General features: G+C 43.1%; 1 protein-coding gene across 3 annotated transcripts in view; it reads left to right on the top strand.

The window, feature by feature from the left end:
* The window catches only part of KLHL5 (kelch like family member 5), a 148,487-nt gene that overhangs the window by 103,949 nt on the left and 22,958 nt on the right, over window positions 1-21,580 (top strand). For all 3 annotated transcript variants that reach the window (XM_073561082.1, XM_073561083.1, XM_073561081.1), the window contains exon 6: window positions 19,860-20,046. In XM_073561082.1, coding sequence (XP_073417183.1) covers window positions 19,860-20,046 — 187 coding nt within the window. The remainder of the gene's footprint in view (window positions 1-19,859; window positions 20,047-21,580) is intronic.

Raw genomic sequence — 21,580 nt, 5'->3', positions numbered from 1 at the left:
CTACTCAGGACAAATTGCAAAACAATTTTTGGGGTCCAATTTCTCCTGTTACCCTTAGGAAAATAAAAAATTGGGGGCAAAAATATCATTTTTGTGGAAAAAAATGATTTTTTTATTTTCACGTCCGAGCGTTCTAAAATTCTGTGAAGCACTTGGGGGTTCAAAGTGCTCACCACACATCTAGATAAGTTCCGTGGGGGGTCTAGTGTCCAAAATGGGGTCACTTGTGGGGAGTTTCAATAGTTTAGGTACATCAGGGGCTCTCCAAACGCACATGACACCCGCAGACCATTCCATCAAAGTCTGCATTCCAAAACGTCACTACTTCCCTTCTGAGCCCCGACGTGTGTCCATACAGTAGTTTTCTCCCACATATGGGGTGTCGGCCTACTCATGACAAATTGGACAACAACTTTTGGGGTCCAATTTCTCCTGTTACCCTTGGGAAAATGAAAAAATTGGGGACTAATTGATCATGTTTGTGGAAAAAATACGATTTTTTTATTTTCATGCCCGGGCATTATAAACTTCTGTGAAGCCCTTGGGGGTTCAAAGTGCTCACCACACATCTAAATAAGTTCCTTAGGGGGTCTCGTTTCCAAAATGGGGTCATTTGTGGGGGGTTTCCACTGTTTAGGTACATCAGGGGTTTTCCAATCGCGACATGGTGTCCGATCTCAATTCCATACAATTTTGCATTGAAATTTTGCCATGCGCCGAAAGTCGTTCCCCCCCACATATCAGGTATCAGCGTACTCAGGACAAATTGCACAATAACTTTTGCAGTCCAATTTCTCCTGTTACCCTTGGTAAAATAAAAAAAATTGAACCTGAAGTACTTTTTTTGTGAAAAAAAGTTAGATGTTCATTTTTTTTTTAAATATTCAAAAAAATTCCTGTGATGCACCAAAAGGGTTAATAAACTTCTTGAATGTGGTTTGGAGCACCTTTAAGGGGTGCAGTTTTTAGAATGGTGTCACTTTTGGGTATTTTCTATCATATAGACCCCTCAAAATGACTTCAAATGTGATGTGGTCCGTAAAAATAAAATGGTGTTGTAAAAATGAGAAATCGCTGGTCAACTTTTAACCCTTATAACTTCCTAACAAAAAAAAATTTTGGTTCCAAAATTGTGCTGATGTAAAGTAAACATGTGGGAAATGTTAGTTATCAAGTTTTTTGGGTGCCGTATCTCTGTGATTTAAGGGCATAAAAATTCAAATTTGGAAAATTGTGAAATTTTCAAAATTTTTGCCAAATTTCCGTTTTTCTCACAAACGCAAGTTATTTGAATGAAATTTTACCACTAACATGAAGTACAATATGTCACGAGAAAACAATGTCAGAATCACCGGGATCCATGGAAGCGTTCCAGAGTTATGACCTCATAAAGGTACAGTGGTCAGAATTGTAAAAATTGTCCGGTCATGAACGTGCAAACCACCCTTGGGGGTGAAGGGGTTAAACAAAACCGTGATCACACCAGCTCTGTCTGATGAAATCTATAATATCCAATTCAAACTACAAGAAAACCTGTTGCCACTATATGAATATAATCTTAAGAAACTTAAAAGTAATTATTATGCAACAGAAGATAGAGCTGGGGCGCTGTTAGCCCGTAGATTTAAAAAAAGAGAGGGATGAGCTAGAATTGACCATTTAGTAGATCAACAAGGGAAATGTATCAGAAATACATTAGAAATAGTAAAGGTTTTAGCTAATTACTATAAACATCTCTATAATCTAGTGACTGATCCCACCACTCCGCATCCCTCCCAAACTAATATTGATAGATATCTACAATCTATAAACTTACCCCAAATATCACAGGAACAACTGAACATACTAAATGCCCCATTTACAGAGGAGGAAATTCGGAACGCCATCAAACTTAGAAAATGTCATAAAGCCCCTGGCCCAGATGGGTTATCAAATGAGTACTATCGCCAATTTCACCAATATTTGACTCCCTACCTCCTTCGTATATTTAACCCCTTAGCGACAGAGCCAGTTTGCAGCTTAATGACCAGGCCAATTTTTACAATTCTGACCACTGTCCCTTTATGAGGTTATAACTCTGGAACGCTTTAATGGATCCCGCTGATTCTAAGAATGTTTTTTCGTGACATATTGTACTTCATGTTAGTGGTAAAATTTCTTCGATAAGTCTTGTGTTTATTTATGAAAAAAACGGAAATATGGCGAAAATTTTGAAAATTTTGCAATTTTAAAACTTTATGCCCTCAAATCAGAGAGATGTGTCACACAAATTTCTTAATAAATAACATTTCCCACATGTCTACTTTACATCAGCACAATTTTGGAAGCAAAATTTTTTTTTGTTAGGAAGTTATAAGGGTTAAAAGTTGACCAGCGATTTCTCATTTTTACAACAAAATTTACAAAACCATTTTTTTTAGGGACCACATCATATTTAAAGTCATTTTGAGGGGTGTACAGGACAGAAAATACCCAAAAGTGGCACCATTCTAAACACTAGACCCCTCAAGGTGCTCAAAACCACATTCAAGAAGTTTATTAACCCTTTAAGTGCTTCACAGGAACTAAAGCAATGTGGAAGGAAAAAATTAACATTTAACTTTTTTTTGCAAAAAATTTACTTCAGAACCAATTTTTTCTATTTTCACAAGTGTTAAAAGAGAAAATTAACCACAAAATTTGTTGTACAATTTCTCCTGAATACACTGATACCCTATATGTGGGGGTAAACCACTTTTTCAGCACACGGCAGAGCTCGCAAGGGATGGAGCGCCATTTGACTTTTTCAACGCAGAATTGGCTGGAATTGAGATCGGATGCCATGTTGCGTTCGGAGAGCCCTTAATGTGCCTAAACAGTTGAAACCTCCAACAAGTGACACCATTTTGGAAACTAGACCCATTAAGGAACTTATCTAGATGTGTGGTGAGCACTTTGAACCCCCAAGGGCTTCACAGAAGTTTATAACGTAGAGCCGTGAAAATAAGAAATCTATTTTTTTCCACAAAAATGATCTTTTCGCCCCCAAATTTTTATTTTTTACAAGGGTAACAGGAGAAATCATACCCGCACAGTTGTTATGCGATTTGTCCTGAGTACGCCGATATCCCATATGTGGGGGGGAACCACTGTTTGGGCGCATGGGAGAGCTCGGAAGGGAAGGAGTGCCATTTTGGAATGCAGGCTTTGATGGAATGGTCTGCGGGCATCAGGTTGCGCTTGCAGAGCCCCGATGGGCCTGAACAGTGGAAACCCCCCACAAGTGACCCCATTTTGGAAACTAGACCCATTAAGGAACTTATCTAGATGTGTGGTGAGCACTTTGAACCTTCAAGTGCTTCACAGAAGTTTATAACGTAGAGCCGTGAAAATAAAAAATCCATTTTTTTTCCACAAAAATGATCTTTTCGCCCCCAAATTTTTATTTTTACAATGGTAATAGGAGAAATCATACCCGCACAGTTGTTATGCGATTTGTCCTGAGTACGCCGATACCCCATATGTGGGGGGAACCACTGTTTGGGCGCATGGGAGAACTCGGAAGGGAAGGAGTGCCATTTTGGAATGCAGACTTTGATGGAATGGTCTGCGGGCATCATGTTGCGCTTGCAGAGCCCCTGATGGGCCTAAACAGTGGAAACCCCCCACAAGTGACCCCATTTTGGAAATTAGACCCCCTAAGGAACTTATCTAGATGTGTGGTGAGCACTTTGAACCCCCAAGCGCTTCACAAAAGTTTATAAACGCAGAGCCGTGAAAATAAAAAGTCTTTTTTTATTTCCACAAAAGTGATTTTTTTAGACCCCAATTTTTAGACCCCCAAAGTTGGCAAATAGTGGAAACCCCTCAATTCTTGCTCCAACCCTAACCCCAACACACCCCTAACCCTAATCCCAACCCTAACCCTAATCCCAATCCTAATTCTAACCCTAATTCTAGTTCGCCCTAACCCTAATTCTAACCCTAGTCGTGACCCGAGCCCTAACCCTAGCCCAGCCCTAACCCTAGCCTAACCCTAGCCCTAACCTAACCCTAGCCCTAACCCTAGCCCTAACCCTAGCCCAACCCTAACCCTAGCCCAACCCTAACCCTAGCCCAACCCTAACCCTAGCCCAACCCTAACCCTAGCCCAACCCTAACCCTAGCCCAACCCTAACCCTACCCTAACCCTAGCCCTAACCCTACCCTAACCGTAACCCTAGCCCTAACCCTACCCTAACCCTAGCCCAACCCTAACCCTAATGGAAAACTGAAAAAAAAAATATTTATTTCATTATATTGGCCTATATAAGGGAGTGATAAACAGGGGGGTTATGTACTATTTTTTTTATTTTGATCACTATGATCGTTTATCATAGTGATCAAAATAATTAATGGAATTTGCCAGCCGGAGTCGGCAGATTCCTGGCGGGCGCACTGCGCATGCGCCCGCCATTTTCAAGATGGCGGCGCCCATCGAAGGATGCCGGCGGGACGTGGGACCACCGGGAGGGGACGGAGGGCCACGGAGAGGTACCGGGGGGGATCGGGGACCCTATTTCTCTCTCCTCTGATGTGCGATCACATCAGAGGAGAGAGAAATTAAATGTAAAATCGCGGCTTTTTTTTTGCGGTCGCCGTTATAGGGTTAATAACGGCGATCGCAAAAGCGGGGGTCGGTAAAAACCGATTCATGTTCTCTGGGGTCTCGGCTACCCCTGGCAGTCGAGACCCCGGAGAAAATCCGACACTGGGGGGCGCTATTCACTTAAATCACAGCGCCGTGAATTAACGGCGCTGTGGTTTTAGTACCCTTAATTACCGCCGTTAAAAGGCGTATCGGCGGTCGTTAAGGGGTTAATTCATGGCAAAATTCAGAATCTGTATCTGTCACAAATCTAGAGGCCACTATTACTACTCTGCCTAAACCGGGGAAACCTCCAATATGGCCCAGTAATTTTAGGCCCATTGCACTCTTAAACTGCGATGTTAAAATTTTTTTCTAAAATGCTTGCAATTAGATTACATCATGTGATCCCCTCCTTGGTTTCGTCTGATCAAGTAGCAGGTCGGGAAACGAAGGACGAAACACGCAGGATGATAAATTTTATCCGGATAGCGGAATTGAGTGGGGTCCCCAGTGCATTCCTGTCCCTAGATGCTGAAAAAGCGTTTGACAGGGTTCACTGGGGGTATCTCAAAAGTGTTCTACGAAAATTTGGTCTGACGGGCCCCATTTACTCGGCGATATGTGCTATGTACTCGAATCCCTCTGCCAAAGTTTTATCATCAGGGTTCCTTTCAGAGTCGTTTTGTATATCGAATGGTACACGTCAAGGCTGCCCATTGTCTCCTATTATTTTTGCCTTGTGCATGGAACCTTTGGCAGAACAAATAAGGAGTGCCCAGGATATAGCAGGTATTAGAGTTGAACAGGTGTCTCACAAAATTAGATTATACGCAGATGATGTGATTATCTCTTGTACTAATGAGAGAACACCACACACAAAGGAAAATAGGGGAAACCAGCAGCAGCAGCAATCACACAGTAATATATGCAGACCCAGTGGTATCTACAGCTGATAACCCCACAGACTATATAATTATAATTGTTAGGACAGTCAAATCACTGAACACAGCACAACACACAAGAACACATTGACCAGAAGTCCTGAATGTAAAAATATATATTCTTTATTATTTTATAAATAAAGGAACTTGAGGTATTTTAAAAGTAGCAAAGCATCAGTGTTTTATAATATAAAAATATACATAAGAGGGCAGTACTATCCATTTCATAAGGGCATATTATTGCAGTAAATGGTGCCTGACGAAGGCTAAGGGTCGAAACGTGTTGGGGAGGGCGGCTGTCCAGACCAGGTGCAGTGTAGCTTGTAAGTTGTACCTTATACTTACCATACTCTTTGATGTCTAATGCCGTTTTCAGAAATTTTCCTGGTCCATGACATAAACTATGTACACTCACTGGCCACTTTATTAGGTACACCATGCTAGTAAGGGGTTGGACCCCCTTTTGCCTTCAGAACTGCCTCAATTCTTCGTGGCAGAGATTCAACAAGGTGCTGGAAGCATTCCTCAGAGATTTTGGACCATATTGACATGATGGCATCACACAGTTGGCGCAGATTTGTCGGCTGCACATCCCTGATGCGAATCTCCCGTTCCACCACATCCCAAAGATGCTCTATTGGATTGAGATCTGGTGACTGAGGAGGCCATTTGAGTACAGTAAACTCATTGTCATGTTCAAGAAACCAATCTGAGATGATTCGAGCTTTATGACATGGCGCATTATCCTGCTGAAAGTAGCCATCAGATGTTGGGTACATTGTGGTCATAAAGGGATGGACATGGTCAGCAACAATACTCAGGTAGGCTGTGGCGTTGCAACGATGCTCAATTGGTACCAAGGGGCCCAAAGAGTGCCCAGAAAAAATTCCCCACACCATGACACCACCACCACCAGCCTGAACCGTTGATACAAGGCAGGATGGATCCATGCTTTCATGTTGTTTACGCCAAATTCTGACCCTACCATCCGAATGTCGCAGCAGAAATCGAGACTCATCAGACCAGGCAACGTTTTTCCAATCTTCTACTGTCCAATTTCGATGAGCTTGTGCAAATTGTAGCCTCAGTTTCCTGTTCTTAGCTGAGAGGAGTGGTACCCAGTGTGGTCTTCTGCTGCTGTAGCCCATCTGCCTCAAAGTTCGACGCACTGTGCGTTCAGAGATGCTCTTCTGCCTACCTTGGTTGTAACGGGTGGCAGTTTGAGTCACTGTTGCCTTTCTATCAGCTCGAACCAGTCTGCCCATTCTCCTCTGACCTCTGGCATCAACATGGCATTTCCGGCCACAGAACTGCCGCTCACTGGATTTTTTTTCTTTTTCGGACCATTCTCTGTAAACCCTAGAGATGGTTGTGCGTGAAAATCCCAGTAGATCAGCAGTTTCTGAAATTCTCAGACCAGCCCTTCTGGCACCAACAATCATGCCACGTTCAAAGGCACTCAAATCACCTTTCTTCCCCATACTGATGCTCGGTTTGAACTGCAGGAGATTGTCTTGACCATGTCTACATGCCTAAATGCACTGAGTTGCCGCCATGATTGGCTGATTAGAAATTAAGTCTTAACACACAGTTGGACAGGTGTACCTAATAAAGTGGCCAGTGAGTGTATATACTGACACCTATTTGTGCTATTGGGTATTATTCCCATTATTCATGTGGTATATCTATGCAGTGACACATATGGTGTTCACTATTTTTGCACTAATATTCCACTTTAATACCTATGTATTTTTTGCACTTTAAATACGTTTTCTTATTTGTATAATTATGATGTACACCTATAGGGAATTGATATACAATTTTTACTAATTTGTATGCACCTTACTTATGAATATATTATTTTGTTTTTTTTAAATTTTTTTGTTTTTTCACTGTTGAGATATATATATATTTGTTAGCACCATTTACTGCAATAATATGCCCTTATGAAATGGATAGTACTGCCCTCTTATGTATATTTTTATATTATAAAACACTGATGCTTTGCTACTTTTAAAATACCTCAAGTACCTTTTATTTATAAAATAATAAAGTATATATATTTTTACATTTATGACTTCTGGTCAATGTGTTCTTGTGTGTTGTGCTGTCTTGTACTAATGTAGAGTCCTCCTTCCGTGCTATTAGCCTTGCTTTGGAGGCGTTTGCTAATGTCTCATATTATAAACTAAATGCTGCTAAGTCTTTGGTCTTTCCTGTATTGGTTTCAGCCACAATTCAGGAATGTTTGGAGCGGGAGTATCCCTTTAAGTGGGTGAGTGATGAGCTCCCATATTTAGGCATAGTCCTCACTAATTCTACACAATTGGTGGAAAGGAATTTCTCAAAATTGATACAAGAATCTAGGAGGAGTCTGGAGGAATTACGTACAGCTACTATGTCATGGATAGCAAGGATTAACATTTATAAGATGTTGGTACTTCTCAAGGTTTTATATTATTTTTGTTGCATCCCTGTCCAGATTCCTCTTAGGATAATTAAATCCCTTCAAAAAATAGCTAATGACTTCATTTGGGCATATAAAAAACCAAGAGTGGCTGGTAGGTTACTATATTATCCTTATGAATTTGGGGGGATGGGTGCCCCTAACTTACATGCATAAAGCGACGGTACTAACGGGTATTAGAGACTGGTGGTTATTGGATAAGACACATAAGTGGCTTCAGATTGAGTCATTTTATTCTAAATTGAACTCGACGCGGCTTACGTTGGAAATGGAAGCTTTTAAATTTAGTAACTACACCCTGTGTCTACCTACCGCATCAACAGCCATACGTTATTGGAGGAAATTTGCTTCAAGCCTTCTAAATATTCCTTTAACAAATATGTCCTTAACAGCTTTGGAAATGCTTATCCCCTTTATTAACTTACAACGCTGGTCCACTGCAGGAGTTGAATCCCTCCAGGACCTGATAGATGGCTCTCTTGTCATCCCATTCGATCAACTCTGTTCCAAATTCCCTAGTATTAGGCGTCTTTTTTTACCAATACCTACAGATCAGACATTTGCTCCAAACTATGCCAGACTCCCTTTTCCTTAAACCCCCTGTGAATCACAAAGCCATGGGATTCCTCCTACGACCTGAATCAGGCCCCAAAGGTGTTTCAATCCTCTATAGTGTATTAAATGATCCAGAGGTGGATGCTAAATTATCATATATGCTAAAATGGGAGGAGGAATTGGGAACAACGTGGGATCCAGAGGAATGGAGGGATAGTTTAAAGGGAATCTGTCACCCTTTTTTCCCTTATTAGCTGCCGGCATAGACATCGGGGGCTTATCTACAGCATTCTGTAATGCTGTAGATAAGCCCCCGATGTAACCTGAAAGAGAAGAAAAACACGTTATATTATACTCACCGAGGTGGGTGGTCCGGTCCGATGGGTGTCGCCATCCCGTCCGGCGCCTCCCTTCTTCATGCGATGACGTCCTCTTCTCCCGTCCTGAAATGGCTCTGGCGCAGGCGCATTGCTCTGCCCTGTTGAGGGCAGAGCAGAATTCTGCAGTGCGCAGGCGCCAGACCTCTCCCGACGCCTGCGCACTGCAGGACTCTGCTCTGCCCTCAACAGGGCAGAGCAGTGCGCCTGCGCCGGAGCCATTACAGGACGGGAGAAGAGGACGTCATCGCATGAAGAAGGGAGGCGCCGGACGGGATGGCGACACCCATCGGACTAGACCGCCCACCTCGGTGAGTATAACGTGTTTTTCTTATCTTTCAGGTTACATCGGAGGCTTATCTACAGCATTACAGAATGCTGTAGATAAGCCCCCGATGTCTATGCCGGCAGCTGAAAGGCCAAAAAAAGGGTGACAGATTCCCTTTAAGAGAAATATGTAGAGTGTCATCTTGGTCACCTAGAACAGTTAAAGAAGATGCATCTTAGGTAGTATAGGTGTCCAAGACAACTGGTACATTATGGGCCAAACCAGACTTCGGCTTGTTGGAGAGGTTGCGGTGGTTTGGGATCGTTGAGCCACATGTGGTGGTCCTGTCCAGTGGCGATCGGTTTTTGGAATACTATAAATACTTGACACCATCAATGGGACTGTTGCATATAGGGACAACTGATTTTTCTTTAAATATCAGGGGTATAGTCAGGGGCAGGCTGGGCCAGGTGGCAGGGAGGCAAATGCCCCCCGGGCCGCTTCCCCAGCAGCTGTGCAGGGCTGGCCACCTGATGGCCCTGCACAGTGATCTGCATGCGGCCGTGTCTGCTGTCATGTGATGTGATGCAGCTGGCAGCAGACACGGCTGCGCACATCACAGTCTGTCTCAGCCGCTGTCTGCGGTTTATGAGACAGACTGTGCGCAGGCGGCGCGATAACGTCATTGTCTCGTGCCGCTTAGCGGGCCAGAAGAGAAGATGGAGGCTGCGGTCAGTGCCGGGAAACAGGATGAGGTGAGTATAAACTTTATTATTTTTTATATGAACGGGGCTGTGGGGCCATCATACTGTATATATGAGGGGGGGTTGAAACTGCGGCCATCCTATTGTATATATGAGTGGGGGTTGAAACTGCGGCCATCCTATTGTATATATTGAAACTGCGGCCATCCTATTGTATATATGAGGGGGGGTTGAAACTGCGGCCATCATACTGTATATTTGGGGGTGAAACTGCGACCATCATACTGTATATATGGGGGGGTTGAATCTACAGCCATCATACTGTCTATATGGGGGGTTGAAACTGCGGCCATCATACTGTATATATGGGGGGGTTGAAACTGCGGCCATCATACTGTATACATGGGGGGGTTGAATCTACAGCCATCATACTGTATATATGGGGGGGTTGAAACTGCGGCCATCCTACTGTATATATGGGGGGGTTGAAACTGCGGCCATCCTACTGTATATATGGGGGGGTTGAAACTGCGGCCATCCTACTGTATATATGGGGGGGTTGAAACTGCGGCCATCCTACTGTATATATGGGGGGGGTTGAAACTGCGGCCATCCTATTGTATATATGGGGGGGTTGAAGCTGCGGCCATCATACTGTATAAATGGGGGGGTGAAACTGCGGGGGCTGGGGCCATCATACTACAGTTGTGGCCAAAAGTATTGACACCCCTGCAATTCTGTCAGATAATGCTCAGTTTCTTCCTGAAAATGATTGCAAACACAAATTCTTTGGTATTATTATCTTCATGTGATTTGTCTTAAATGAAAAAACACAAAAAGAATTGTCCTAAAGCCAAATTGGATATAATGCCACACCAAACATAAAAAAGAGGGTGGACAAAAGTATTGGCACTGTTAGAAAAATCATGTGATGCTTCTCTAATTTGTGTAATTAACAGCACCTGTAACTTACCTGTGGCACCTAACAGGTGTTGGCAATAACTAAATCACACTTGCAGCCAGGTGACATGGATTAAAGTTGACTCAACCTCTGTCCTGTGTCCTTGTGTGTACCACATTGAGCATGGAGAAAAGAAAGAAGACCAAAGAACTGTCTGAGGACTTGAGAAACCAAATTGTGAGGAAGCATGAGCAATCTCAAGGCTACAAGTCCATCTCCAAAGACCTGAATGTTCCTGTGTCTACCGTGCGCAGTGTCATCAAGAAGTTTAAAGCCCATGGCACTGTGGCTAATCTCCCTAGATGTGGACGGAAAAGAAAAATTGACAAGAGATTTCAACGCAAGATAGTGTGGATGTTGGATAAAGAACCTCGACTAACATCCAAACAAGTTCAAGCTGCCCTGCAGTCCGAGGGTACAACAGTGTCAACCCGTACTATCCGTCGGCGTCTGATTGAAAAGGGACTGTATGGTAGGAGACCCAGGAAGACCCCACTTCTTACCCCGAGACATAAAAAGCCAGGCTGGAGTTTGCCAAAACTTACCTGAAAAAGCCTAAAACGTTTTGCAAGAATGTTCTCTGGTCAGATTAGACAAAAGTAGAGCTTTTTGGACAAAGGCATCAACATAGAGTTTACAGGAGGAAAAAAAGAGGCATTCAAAGAAAAAAACACTGTCCCTACAGTCAAACATGGTGGAGGTTCCCTGATGTTTTGGGGTTGCTTTGCTGCCTCTGGCATTGGACTGCTTGACCGTGTGCATGGCATTATGAAGTCTGAAGACTACCAACAAATTTTGCAGCATAATGTAGGGCCCAGTGTGAGAAAGCTGAGTCTTTTTCATCTCCACAATGGAGGAGATGGCAAACCACAGCGGAATCCGCAGAAAAAATTGACATGTCAATTCTTTCTGCGGTTTTGAAACCGCAGCAAATCCGCGCGGAAAATTCCGCAGCGTCTGCACAGCGTTTTTTTTTTCCATAGGTTAGAATGCTACTGTACACTGTAGAAAAAACTGCTGCGGATCCGCAGCGTGTGCACATAGCCTTACTATATATATATGGGGCTGTGGGACCATCATACTTTATATATGGGGGGACTGGGACCATTCTACTATATACATGGGGGCAACTGGGGCCACCAAACTATTTATTTGGTGCAGTGGGGACCTTTATACTATATATAAAGGGCAGTGGGGCCATTATACTATACAGTTGAAACCAGAAGTTTCCATACATTATATAAAAAGACACATATGACCTAAAACAGGAAAGGTTTATCCTGATTTCATGTCAGATATTGAGAAAAACATGCAGATTTGTATTTTTATACAGTATATAGTGGATGTAAACTTCTGGTTCCAACTGTATATACATAGGGGCCAGTGGAGACTTTCATACTCTATACAGGGAGCAGTGGGGACCTTCATACTATATATAGGTGGCAGGGGGACCTTCATGCTGTATATAGGGGCAGTGGGGACCATCATACTATATATAGGGGCAATGGGAACATCTTATTGTATATAGGGGCTCTGTAGCCATTTTACCATATATAGGGAGATGTGGGGTCCTCAATGAATAATAAAGGGCTTTGGGGACCATCGTATTTTGTTTTGTGGTATGTAGGACCATCATTCTGTATGTTCAGAGCTTTGTGGGCACTCAGAGGACATTATTTGTTATAAATGGGGACATTATTAGTTTTGATAGGGGCACTCACATTCCATTATTTTTTTCTTAGGGCTCGGTTCTGCTCCCATATCTCTGTAGTAAGCTTCGTTCTCCTCCCATATCTCTGTAGTAAGCTCCGTTCTGCTCCTATACTTCTGTAGTAAGCTCTGTTCAGCTCCCATATCTCTGTAGTAAGCTCGGTTCTGATCTCCTATCTCTGTAGTAAGCTCAGTTCTGCTCCTATATCTCTGTAGTAAGCTCGGTTCTGCTCCCATATCTCTGTAGTAAGCTCCGTTCTGCTCCTATAGTTCTGTAGTAAGCTCAGTCCTGCTCCCACAGCCCTACATTAAGCTCCGTTCTGCTGCCATATCTCTCTAGTAGGCTCAGTTCTGCTCCCATATCTCTGTAGTAAGCTCAGTTCTGCTCCTATATCTCTGTAGTAAGCTCGGTTCTGCTCCCATATCTCTGTAGTAAGCTCAGTTCTGCTCCTATATCTCTGTAGTAAGCTCAGTTCTCCTCCCATATCTCTGTAGTAAGCTCCGTTCTGCTCCTATACTTCTGTAGTAAGCTCTGTTCAGCTCCCATATCTCTGTAGTAAGCTCGGTTCTGATCTCCTATCTCTGTAGTAAGCTCAGTTCTGCTCCTATATCTCTGTAGTAAGCTCGGTTCTGCTCCCATATCTCTGTAGTAAGCTCCGTTCTGCTCCTATACTTCTGTAGTAAGCTCAGTTCTGCTCCCACAGCCCTACATTAAGCTCCGTTCTACTGCCATATCTCTCTAGTAGGCTCAGTTCTGCTCCCATATCTCTGTAGTAAGCTCAGTTCTGCTCCTATATCTCTGTAGTAAGCTCGGTTCTGCTCCCATATCTCTGTAGTAAGCTCTGTTCTGCTCCTATACTTCTGTAGTAAGCTCAGTCCTGCTCCCACAGCCCTACATTAAGCTCCGTTCTGCTGCCATATCTCTCTAGTAGGCTCAGTTCTGCTCCCATATCTCTGTAGTAAGCTCTGTTCTTCTCCTATACTTCTGTAGTAAGCTCCATTCTGCTCCTATACTTCTGTAGTAAGCTCCGTTCTGATCTCATATCTCTGTAGTAAGCTCCGTTCTGCTCCCATATCTCTGTAGTAAGCTCAGTTTTGCTCCCATATCTCTGTAGTAAGCTCCGTTCTGATCTCATATCTCTGTAGTAAGCTCAGTTCTGTCCTATATCTCTGTAGTAAGCTCGGTTCTCCTCCCATATCTCTGTAGTAAGCTCCATTCTGCTCCTATACTTCTGTAGTAAGCTCTGTTCAGCTCCCATATCTCTGTAGTAAGCTCGGTTCTGATCTCCTATCTCTGTAGTAAGCTCAGTTCTGCTCCTATATCTCTGTAGTAAGCTCGGTTCTGCTCCCATATCTCTGTAGTAAGCTCCGTTCTGCTCCTATACTTCTGTAGTAAGCTCAGTCCTGCCCCCACAGCTCTACATTAAGCTCTGTTCTGCTGCCATATCTCTCTAGTAGGCTCAGTTCTGCTCCCATATCTCTGTAGTAAGCTCCGTTCTGCTCCTATACTTCTGTAGTAAGCTCCGTTCTGATCTCATATCTCTGTAGTAAGCTCCGTTCTGATCTCATATCTCTGTAGTAAGCTCCGTTCTGCTCCCATATCTCTGTAGTAAGCTCAGTTTTGCTCCCATATCGCTGTAGTAAGCTCCGTTCTGATCACATATCTCTGTAGTAAGCTCAGTTCTGCTCCTATATCTCTGTAGTAAGCTCGGTTCTCCTCCCATATCTCTGTAGTAAGCTCCGTTCTGCTCCTATACTTCTGTAGTAAGCTCTGTTCTGCTCCCATATCTCTGGAGTAAGTTTGGCTCTGCTCCCTTATCTCTGCAGTAAGCTCCGTTCTGTTCCCACATCTCTGTAGTAAGCTTGGTTCTGCTCCCATATCTTTGTAAGCTCAGTTCTGCTCCTATACTTCTGTAGTAAGCTCAGTCCTGCCCCCACAGCTCTACATTAAGCTCTGTTCTGCTGCCATATCTCTCTAGTAGGCTCAGTTCTGCTCCCATATCTCTGTAGTAAGCTCCGTTCTGCTCCTATACTTCTGTAGTAAGCTCAGTCCTGCCCCCACATCTCTACATTAAGCTCTGTTCTGCTGCCATATCTCTCTAGTAGGCTCAGTTCTGCTCCCATATCTCTGTAGTAAGCTCCGTTCTGATCTCATATCTCTGTAGTAAGCTCCGTTCTGCTCCCATATCTCTGTAATAAGCTCCGTTCTGCTCCATATCTCTGTAGTAAGCTCCGTTCTGCTCCCATATCTCTGTAGTAAGCTCCGTTCTGCTCCCATATCTCTGTAGTAAGCTCCGTTCTGCTCCCATATCTCTGTAGTAAGCTCCATTATGCTCCCATATCTCTGTAGTAAGCTCAGTTCTGCTCCCATATCTTTGTAGTAGGCTCCGTTCTGTTCCCATATCTTTGTAGTAGTCTCAGTTCTGCTCCCATATCTCTGCAGTAAGCTTGGTTCGGCTCCCATATCTCTGTAGTAAGCTCAGTTCTGCTCCCATATCTCTGCAGTAAGCTTGGTTCGGCTCCCATATATCTCTGTAGTAAGCTCTGTTCTGCTCCTATACTTCTGTAGTAAGCTCAGTTCTGCTCCCATATCTCTGTAGTAAGCTCCGTTCTGCTCCCATATCTCTGTAGTAAGCTCCGTTCTGCTCCCATATCTCTGTAGTAAGCTCCATTATGCTCCCATATCTCTGTAGTAAGCTCAGTTCTGCTCCCATATCTTTGTAGTAGGCTCCGTTCTGTTCCCATATCTTTGTAGTAGTCTCAGTTCTGCTCCCATATCTCTGCAGTAAGCTTGGTTCGGCTCCCTTATCTCTGTAGTAAGCTCAGTTCTGCTCCCATATCTCTGCAGTAAGCTTGGTTCGGCTCCCATATATCTCTGTAGTAAGCTCTGTTCTGCTCCTATACTTCTGTAGTAAGCTCAGTTCTGCTCCCTTATCTCTGTAGTAAGCTCCGTTCTGCTCCCATATCTCTGTAGTAAGCTCCGTTCTGCTCCTAAACTTCTGTAGTAAGCTCGGTTCTGCTCCCATATCTCTGTAGTAAGCTCGGTTCTGCTCCTATACTTCTGTAGTAAGCTCAGTTCTGCTCCCTTATCTCTGTAGTAAGCTCCGTTCTGCTCCCATATCTCTGTAGTAAGCTCCGTTCTGCTCCTAAACTTCTGTAGTAAGCTCGGTTCTGCTCCCATATCTCTGTAGTAAGCTCGGTTCTGCTCCCATATCTCTGTAGTAAGCTCGGTTCTGCTCCCATATCTCTGTAGTAAGCTCGGTTCGGCTCCCATATCTCTGCAGTAAGCTTGGTTCGGCTCCCATATCTCTGCAGTAAGCTTGGTTCGGCTCCCATATCTCTGTAGTAAGCTCTGTTCTGCTCCTATACTTCTGTAGTAAGCTCGGTTCTGCTCCCTTATCTCTGTAGTAATCTCCGTTCTGCTCCCATATCTCTGTAGTAAGCTCCGTTCTGATCTCATATATCTGTATTAAGCTAGGTTTCTGCTCCCATATCTCTGTAGTAAGCTTGGTTCTGCTCCCATATCTCTGTAGTAAGCTCAGTTCTGCTCCCTTATCTCTGTAGTAAGCTTGGTTCTGCTCCCATATCTCTGTAGTAAGTTTGGTTCTGCTCCCATATCTCTGTAGTAATCTCCGTTCTGCTCCCATATCTCTGTAGTAAGCTCCGTTCTGCTCCCATATCTCTGTAGTAAGCTCAGTTCTGCTCCCTTATCTCTGTAGCAAGCTCTGTTCTGCTGCCATATCTCTCTAGTAGGCTCAGTTCTGCTCCCATATCTCTGTAGTAAGCTCCGTTCTGCTCCTATACTTCTGTAGTAAGCTCCGTTCTGATCTCATATCTCTGTAGTAAGCTCCGTTCTGATCTCATATCTCTGTAGTAAGCTCCGTTCTGCTCCCATATCTCTGTAGTAAGCTCAGTTTTGCTCCCATATCTCTGTAGTAAGCTCCGTTCTGATCTCATATCTCTGTAGTAAGCTCAGTTCTGCTCCTATATCTCTGTAGTAAGCTCGGTTCTCCTCCCATATCTCTGTAGTAAGCTCCGTTCTGCTCCTATACTTCTGTAGTAAGCTCTGTTCTGCTCCCTTATCTCTGGAGTAAGTTTGGCTCTGCTCCCTTATCTCTGCAGTAAGCTCCGTTCTGTTCCCACATCTCTGTAGTAAGCTTGGTTCTGCTCCCATATCTTTGTAGTGAGCTCAGTTCTGCTCCTATACTTCTGTAGTAAGCTCAGTCCTGCCCCCACAGCTCTACATTAAGCTCTGTTCTGCTGCCATATCTCTCTAGTAGGCTCAGTTCTGCTCCCATATCTCTGTAGTAAGCTCCGTTCTGCTCCTATACTTCTGTAGTAAGCTCCGTTCTGATCTCATATCTCTGTAGTAAGCTCCGTTCTGCTCCCATATCTCTGTAATAAGCTCCATTCTGCTCCATATCTCTGTAGTAAGCTCGGTTCTGCTCCCATATCTCTGTAGTAAGCTCGGTTCGGCTCCCATATCTCTGCAGTAAGCTTGGTTCGGCTCCCATATCTCTGCAGTAAGCTTGGTTCGGCTCCCATATCTCTGTAGTAAGCTCTGTTCTGCTCCTATACTTCTGTAGTAAGCTCAGTTATGCTCCCTTATCTCTGTAGTAATCTCTGTTCTGCTCCCATATCTCTGTAGTAAGCTCCGTTCTGATCTCATATATCTGTATTAAGCTAGGTTTCTGCTCACATATCTCTGTAGTAAGCTCGGTTCTGCTCCCATATCTCTGTAGTAAGCTCAGTTCTGCTCCCTTATCTCTGTAGTAAGCTCTGTTCTGCTCCCATATCTCTGTAGTAAGCTTGGTTCTGCTCCCATATCTCTGTAGTAAGTTTGGTTCTGCTCCCATATCTCTGTAGTAATCTCCGTTCTGCTCCCATATCTCTGTAGTAAGCTCCGTTCTGCTCCCATATCTCTGTGGTAAGCTCCGTTCTGCTCCCTTATCTCTGTAGTAAGCTCTGTTCTGCTCCCATATCTCTGTAGTAAGCTTGGTTCTGCTCCCATATCTCTGTAGTAAGTTTGGTTCTGCTCCCATATCTCTGTAGTAAGCTCCAGTCAGCAATCTTGGTTCCGGTCTCGTGTCTATGTAGTCAGCTTGCTTCTGTTACATTATCTATGTAGGCAGTAAGCTTGGTTCTGCTTCCATATATATGCAGCTAGCTCTGTTCTGTTCCCATATCTATGTACCACCCTGTTTTTAAAGTCTGTTATCTTTGCTTCTTTAATGCAGCGGCCAGAGACAAACAGGGCAAAAGCACCGCAACTGGAGGGCCACTGCCTAGTGATTGCCCCCCAGGCTGAAAAGTGCCAGCCAGCCCCTGGGTATAGTGTCGCATATTCTGATTGCGGCTAGGCTCACCTTTGCTGCTAAATGGAAGGGGATGTCTCCTCACCATGAGAGAAGTGGTGGACAAAATTAAAATACATTGTCAATATGAACAAACTCTGGCGCACTCGTCAGTTACCAAGAAAAAGGTTGATTGAATATGGGAACCGTGGTTACTTGGTCAGAGGTCTGCCCCTTTAAATTGAAGATATATATCTTTTCATATGATTTTTTTTTTTTAAAGCAAGTGTCGGTATGTTTTCTGTTTTATACATTATGTCAATCTATGAGTATTATTATTATTATGCATTTATATAGCGCCATTTATTCCATGGCGCTTTACATGTGAAAAGGGGAAATATAGACAAGAATAATAAACATGTGTAAGACAAAGGACACACAAGTACATAAGGAGAGAGGACCCTGCCCGCGAGGGCTCACAGTCTACAGGGTGCGCATTTATGCTTATGTTTGCCTTGTTTAAACCCCTACGTTGGGGGTGTTGTTACTTATGTTTTCTTTTTCGAAAATATGCAATAAAAATTTATTGAAGTAAAAATAAATCAGCTGAGAGGAGCTCAGAAAAAGACAAACAAAGGCATTCCAGCGTCTCCCTGTCAGATCATCATAGTGGGCTGACTGATGGATTCTCAGCTAACTCATTCTGCAGCCAGCAATAGACAATGCAATACAGAAACTCTAGAAGAGAAACTATACTAAATTTTTTAACCCCTTCAGGACCTTGGGATTTTCCGTTTTTGCGTTTTCATTTTTTGCTCCCCTTCTTCCCAGAGCCATAACTTTTTAATTTGCATGTAAATATGGCCGTGTGAGGTTTTGTTTTTTGCGGGATGAGTTGTACTTTTGAACGACACCATTGATTTGACGATATTGTTTGCTGGAAAACGGGAAAACAATTCCAGGTGTGGTAAAATTGCAATTCCACAATTTTTTTTTTTTTTTTACCATGTTCATTATATGGTCAAACTGACCTACCATTATGATTCTCCAGGTCAATACGAGGTTGCAGATACCAAAGATGCATAGTTCTTTATTTTTTTTCATTTATTAAGTGGTGAAAAACTTTCCAAAGTTTGTAAAAAAAAAAAAAAAAAAAAAAAGTAAATGATACAAAAGCACTGGCGTCTTCAGTTTTTTTTTTCTCATTACGCCGTTTACCGATTGGAATAATTCTTTTTATATTTTGATAGATCGGGCGATTGTGAACGCAGCGATACCAAATGTGTATTTTTTTTGTTTTATTTTGAATAGCATTAAAGGGGGTGATTTGAACTTTTTATATTCTTTTAATTTTTTTATATTTTTAAAACCATTTTTTTTCCTTTTTTACTGGCTTCAATAGTCTCCATAGGAGACTTGAAGCTGCGATCTGTTGATCGCTTGTAGTAGAAATGATCTGCTGTGAACGCCGGCCACTGGATGGCGCTCATAGCAGATCTGCAGTGACAAGCACAGGGGTCTTCTGCAGACCCCCTGTTGTCATGCTAACCCATCGTGATCATGTGACAGGCGCCGATCGGCGGGGTTTGTGACACACTTTCAGTGCGTGCATGTTAAATGCTGCTGTCAGAGATTGACATCGGCATGTAACATGTTAACAGTGACTGCTTATTCTACCTGAGGCTGCTAGGGGCACATGACAGCTGATCAAATCAGCTGTCATGTGCCTGAAGTCTTGCGGGCTCAGTGCCAGAGCCCGCATCGAATGCTGGTACACAACCTATGATGCAAATATACGTTATGAAGGGGTTTAATGAACCCCAGTTGCAAAAATATTTAGCCCCAATTACATATGCTTAAGTTGAAAATAAAATTGGTGGACAAACTCTTTTCTTTAATGCATATCCCATTATGAGACACACTGATCTATTGTCCAAAGGATTTTTAATAATAAAATTATATGTTGCTGTTAGTTTCTTGCAGATATGGAAAATAATGCACTATTTAGGGATGATATTGAGTGCCAGAAACTAATTATGGAAGCTATGAAATACCATCTATTGCCGGAGAGGAGACCCATGCTCCAGAGCCCTCGCACTAAGCCTAGGAAGTCTACTGTGGGGATGCTGTTTGCTGTAGGTGGGATGGATGCCACAAAAGGTAAGAGACTTATTCCAGAAGCAAAGTAATTGCAAGGTATAATATTTAATTTACAGAAATAGATCATAAATCGAAAGCCTGCGTTAGGTTATGACTGTTGGCACAGATTCGTAGGACAGCTGGCAATTGACAGTCATTCTAATGTTTCATAAATAACAGCCAAGTGTAGTCCTGGAAGAAAGGAAATCTTCACTGCACAGAATGCTGAAGATTATTCTGTATTAGTGGAAAAAGGCAAAATTGGCTCAAAGTAGATACGTTTCTTTTCATTAAAAGGATGAGTAAAAGGGTTCAGACTGAAGTAGAATAATAAAAGCAATTATATTCTTTGATCCCCAACAGGTCCCTTTTCTCTGGCCACCTGGCCCGCACTAGTCCCTAATTTATGGTTCAATCCTCAACACACCAGAAATGGATAGAAATATCCACACAGCCAATGACCAACTGAGGCGGGTCACTAATGCATCCAGTGATGGGCTGAGCAGGCATTTTTGGATATTTCAGTGTTTAGTAGAAGGGTCCAGGAAACAGAGAGTAGTGGGAACCATATGAATACCCACCAATTATTAATGTGATCAAATGGTGCTGCAAAACCTGTTCCAACTACATTGCACATTTAATACGAATGCATTATATCTGTACATATCCTTCCTTCCATTGTTTATTCCTTGCCCCTTTATTTCTTACTTTCTCCCAGCTACAGTTGTGGCCAAAAGTATTGACACCCCTGCAATATTGTCAGATAATGCTCAGTTTCTTCCTGAAAATGATTGCAAACACAAATTCTTTGTTATTATTATCTTCATTTAATTTGTCTTAAATGAAAAAACACACAAAAAGAATTGTCCTAAAGCCAAATTGGATATAATTCCACACCAAACATAAAAAAGAGGGTGGACAAAAGTATTGGCACTGTTCAAAAAATCATGTGATGCTTCGCTAATTTGTGTAATTAACAGCGCCTGTAACTTACCTGTGGCACCTAACAGGTGTTGGCAATAGCTAAATCACACTTGCAGCCAGTTGACATGGATTAAAGATGACTCAACCTCTGTCCTGTGTCCTTGTGTGTACCACATTGAGCATGGAGAAAAGAAAGAAGACCAAAGAACTGTCTGAGGACTTGAGAAACCAAATTGTGAGGAAGCATGAGCAATCTCAAGGCTACAAGTCCATCTCCAAAGAGCTGAATGTTCCTGTGTCTACCGTGCGCAGTGTCATCAAGAAGTTTAAAGCCCATGGCATTGTGGCTAGCCTCCCTAGATGTGGACGGAAAAGAAAAATTGACAAGAGATTTCAACGCAAGATTGTGCGGATGTTGGATAAAGAACCTCGACTAACATCCAAACAAGTTCAAGCTGCCCTGCAGTCCGAGGGTACAACAGTGTCAACCCGTACTATCCGTCGGTGTCTGAATGAAAAGGGACTGTATGGTAGGAGACCCAGGAGGACCTCACTTCTTACCCCGAGACATAAAAAAGCCAGGCTGGAGTTTGCCAAAACCTGAAAAAGCCTAAAACGTTTTGGAAGAATG

This window comes from Dendrobates tinctorius, unplaced genomic scaffold (assembly GCF_039654945.1).
Source record: "Dendrobates tinctorius isolate UK_male_01 unplaced genomic scaffold, ASM3965494v1 ptg000314l, whole genome shotgun sequence".
Lineage (NCBI taxonomy): Eukaryota > Metazoa > Chordata > Amphibia > Anura > Dendrobatidae > Dendrobates > Dendrobates tinctorius.
This window is presented reverse-complemented; position numbering and strand designations above follow the sequence as displayed.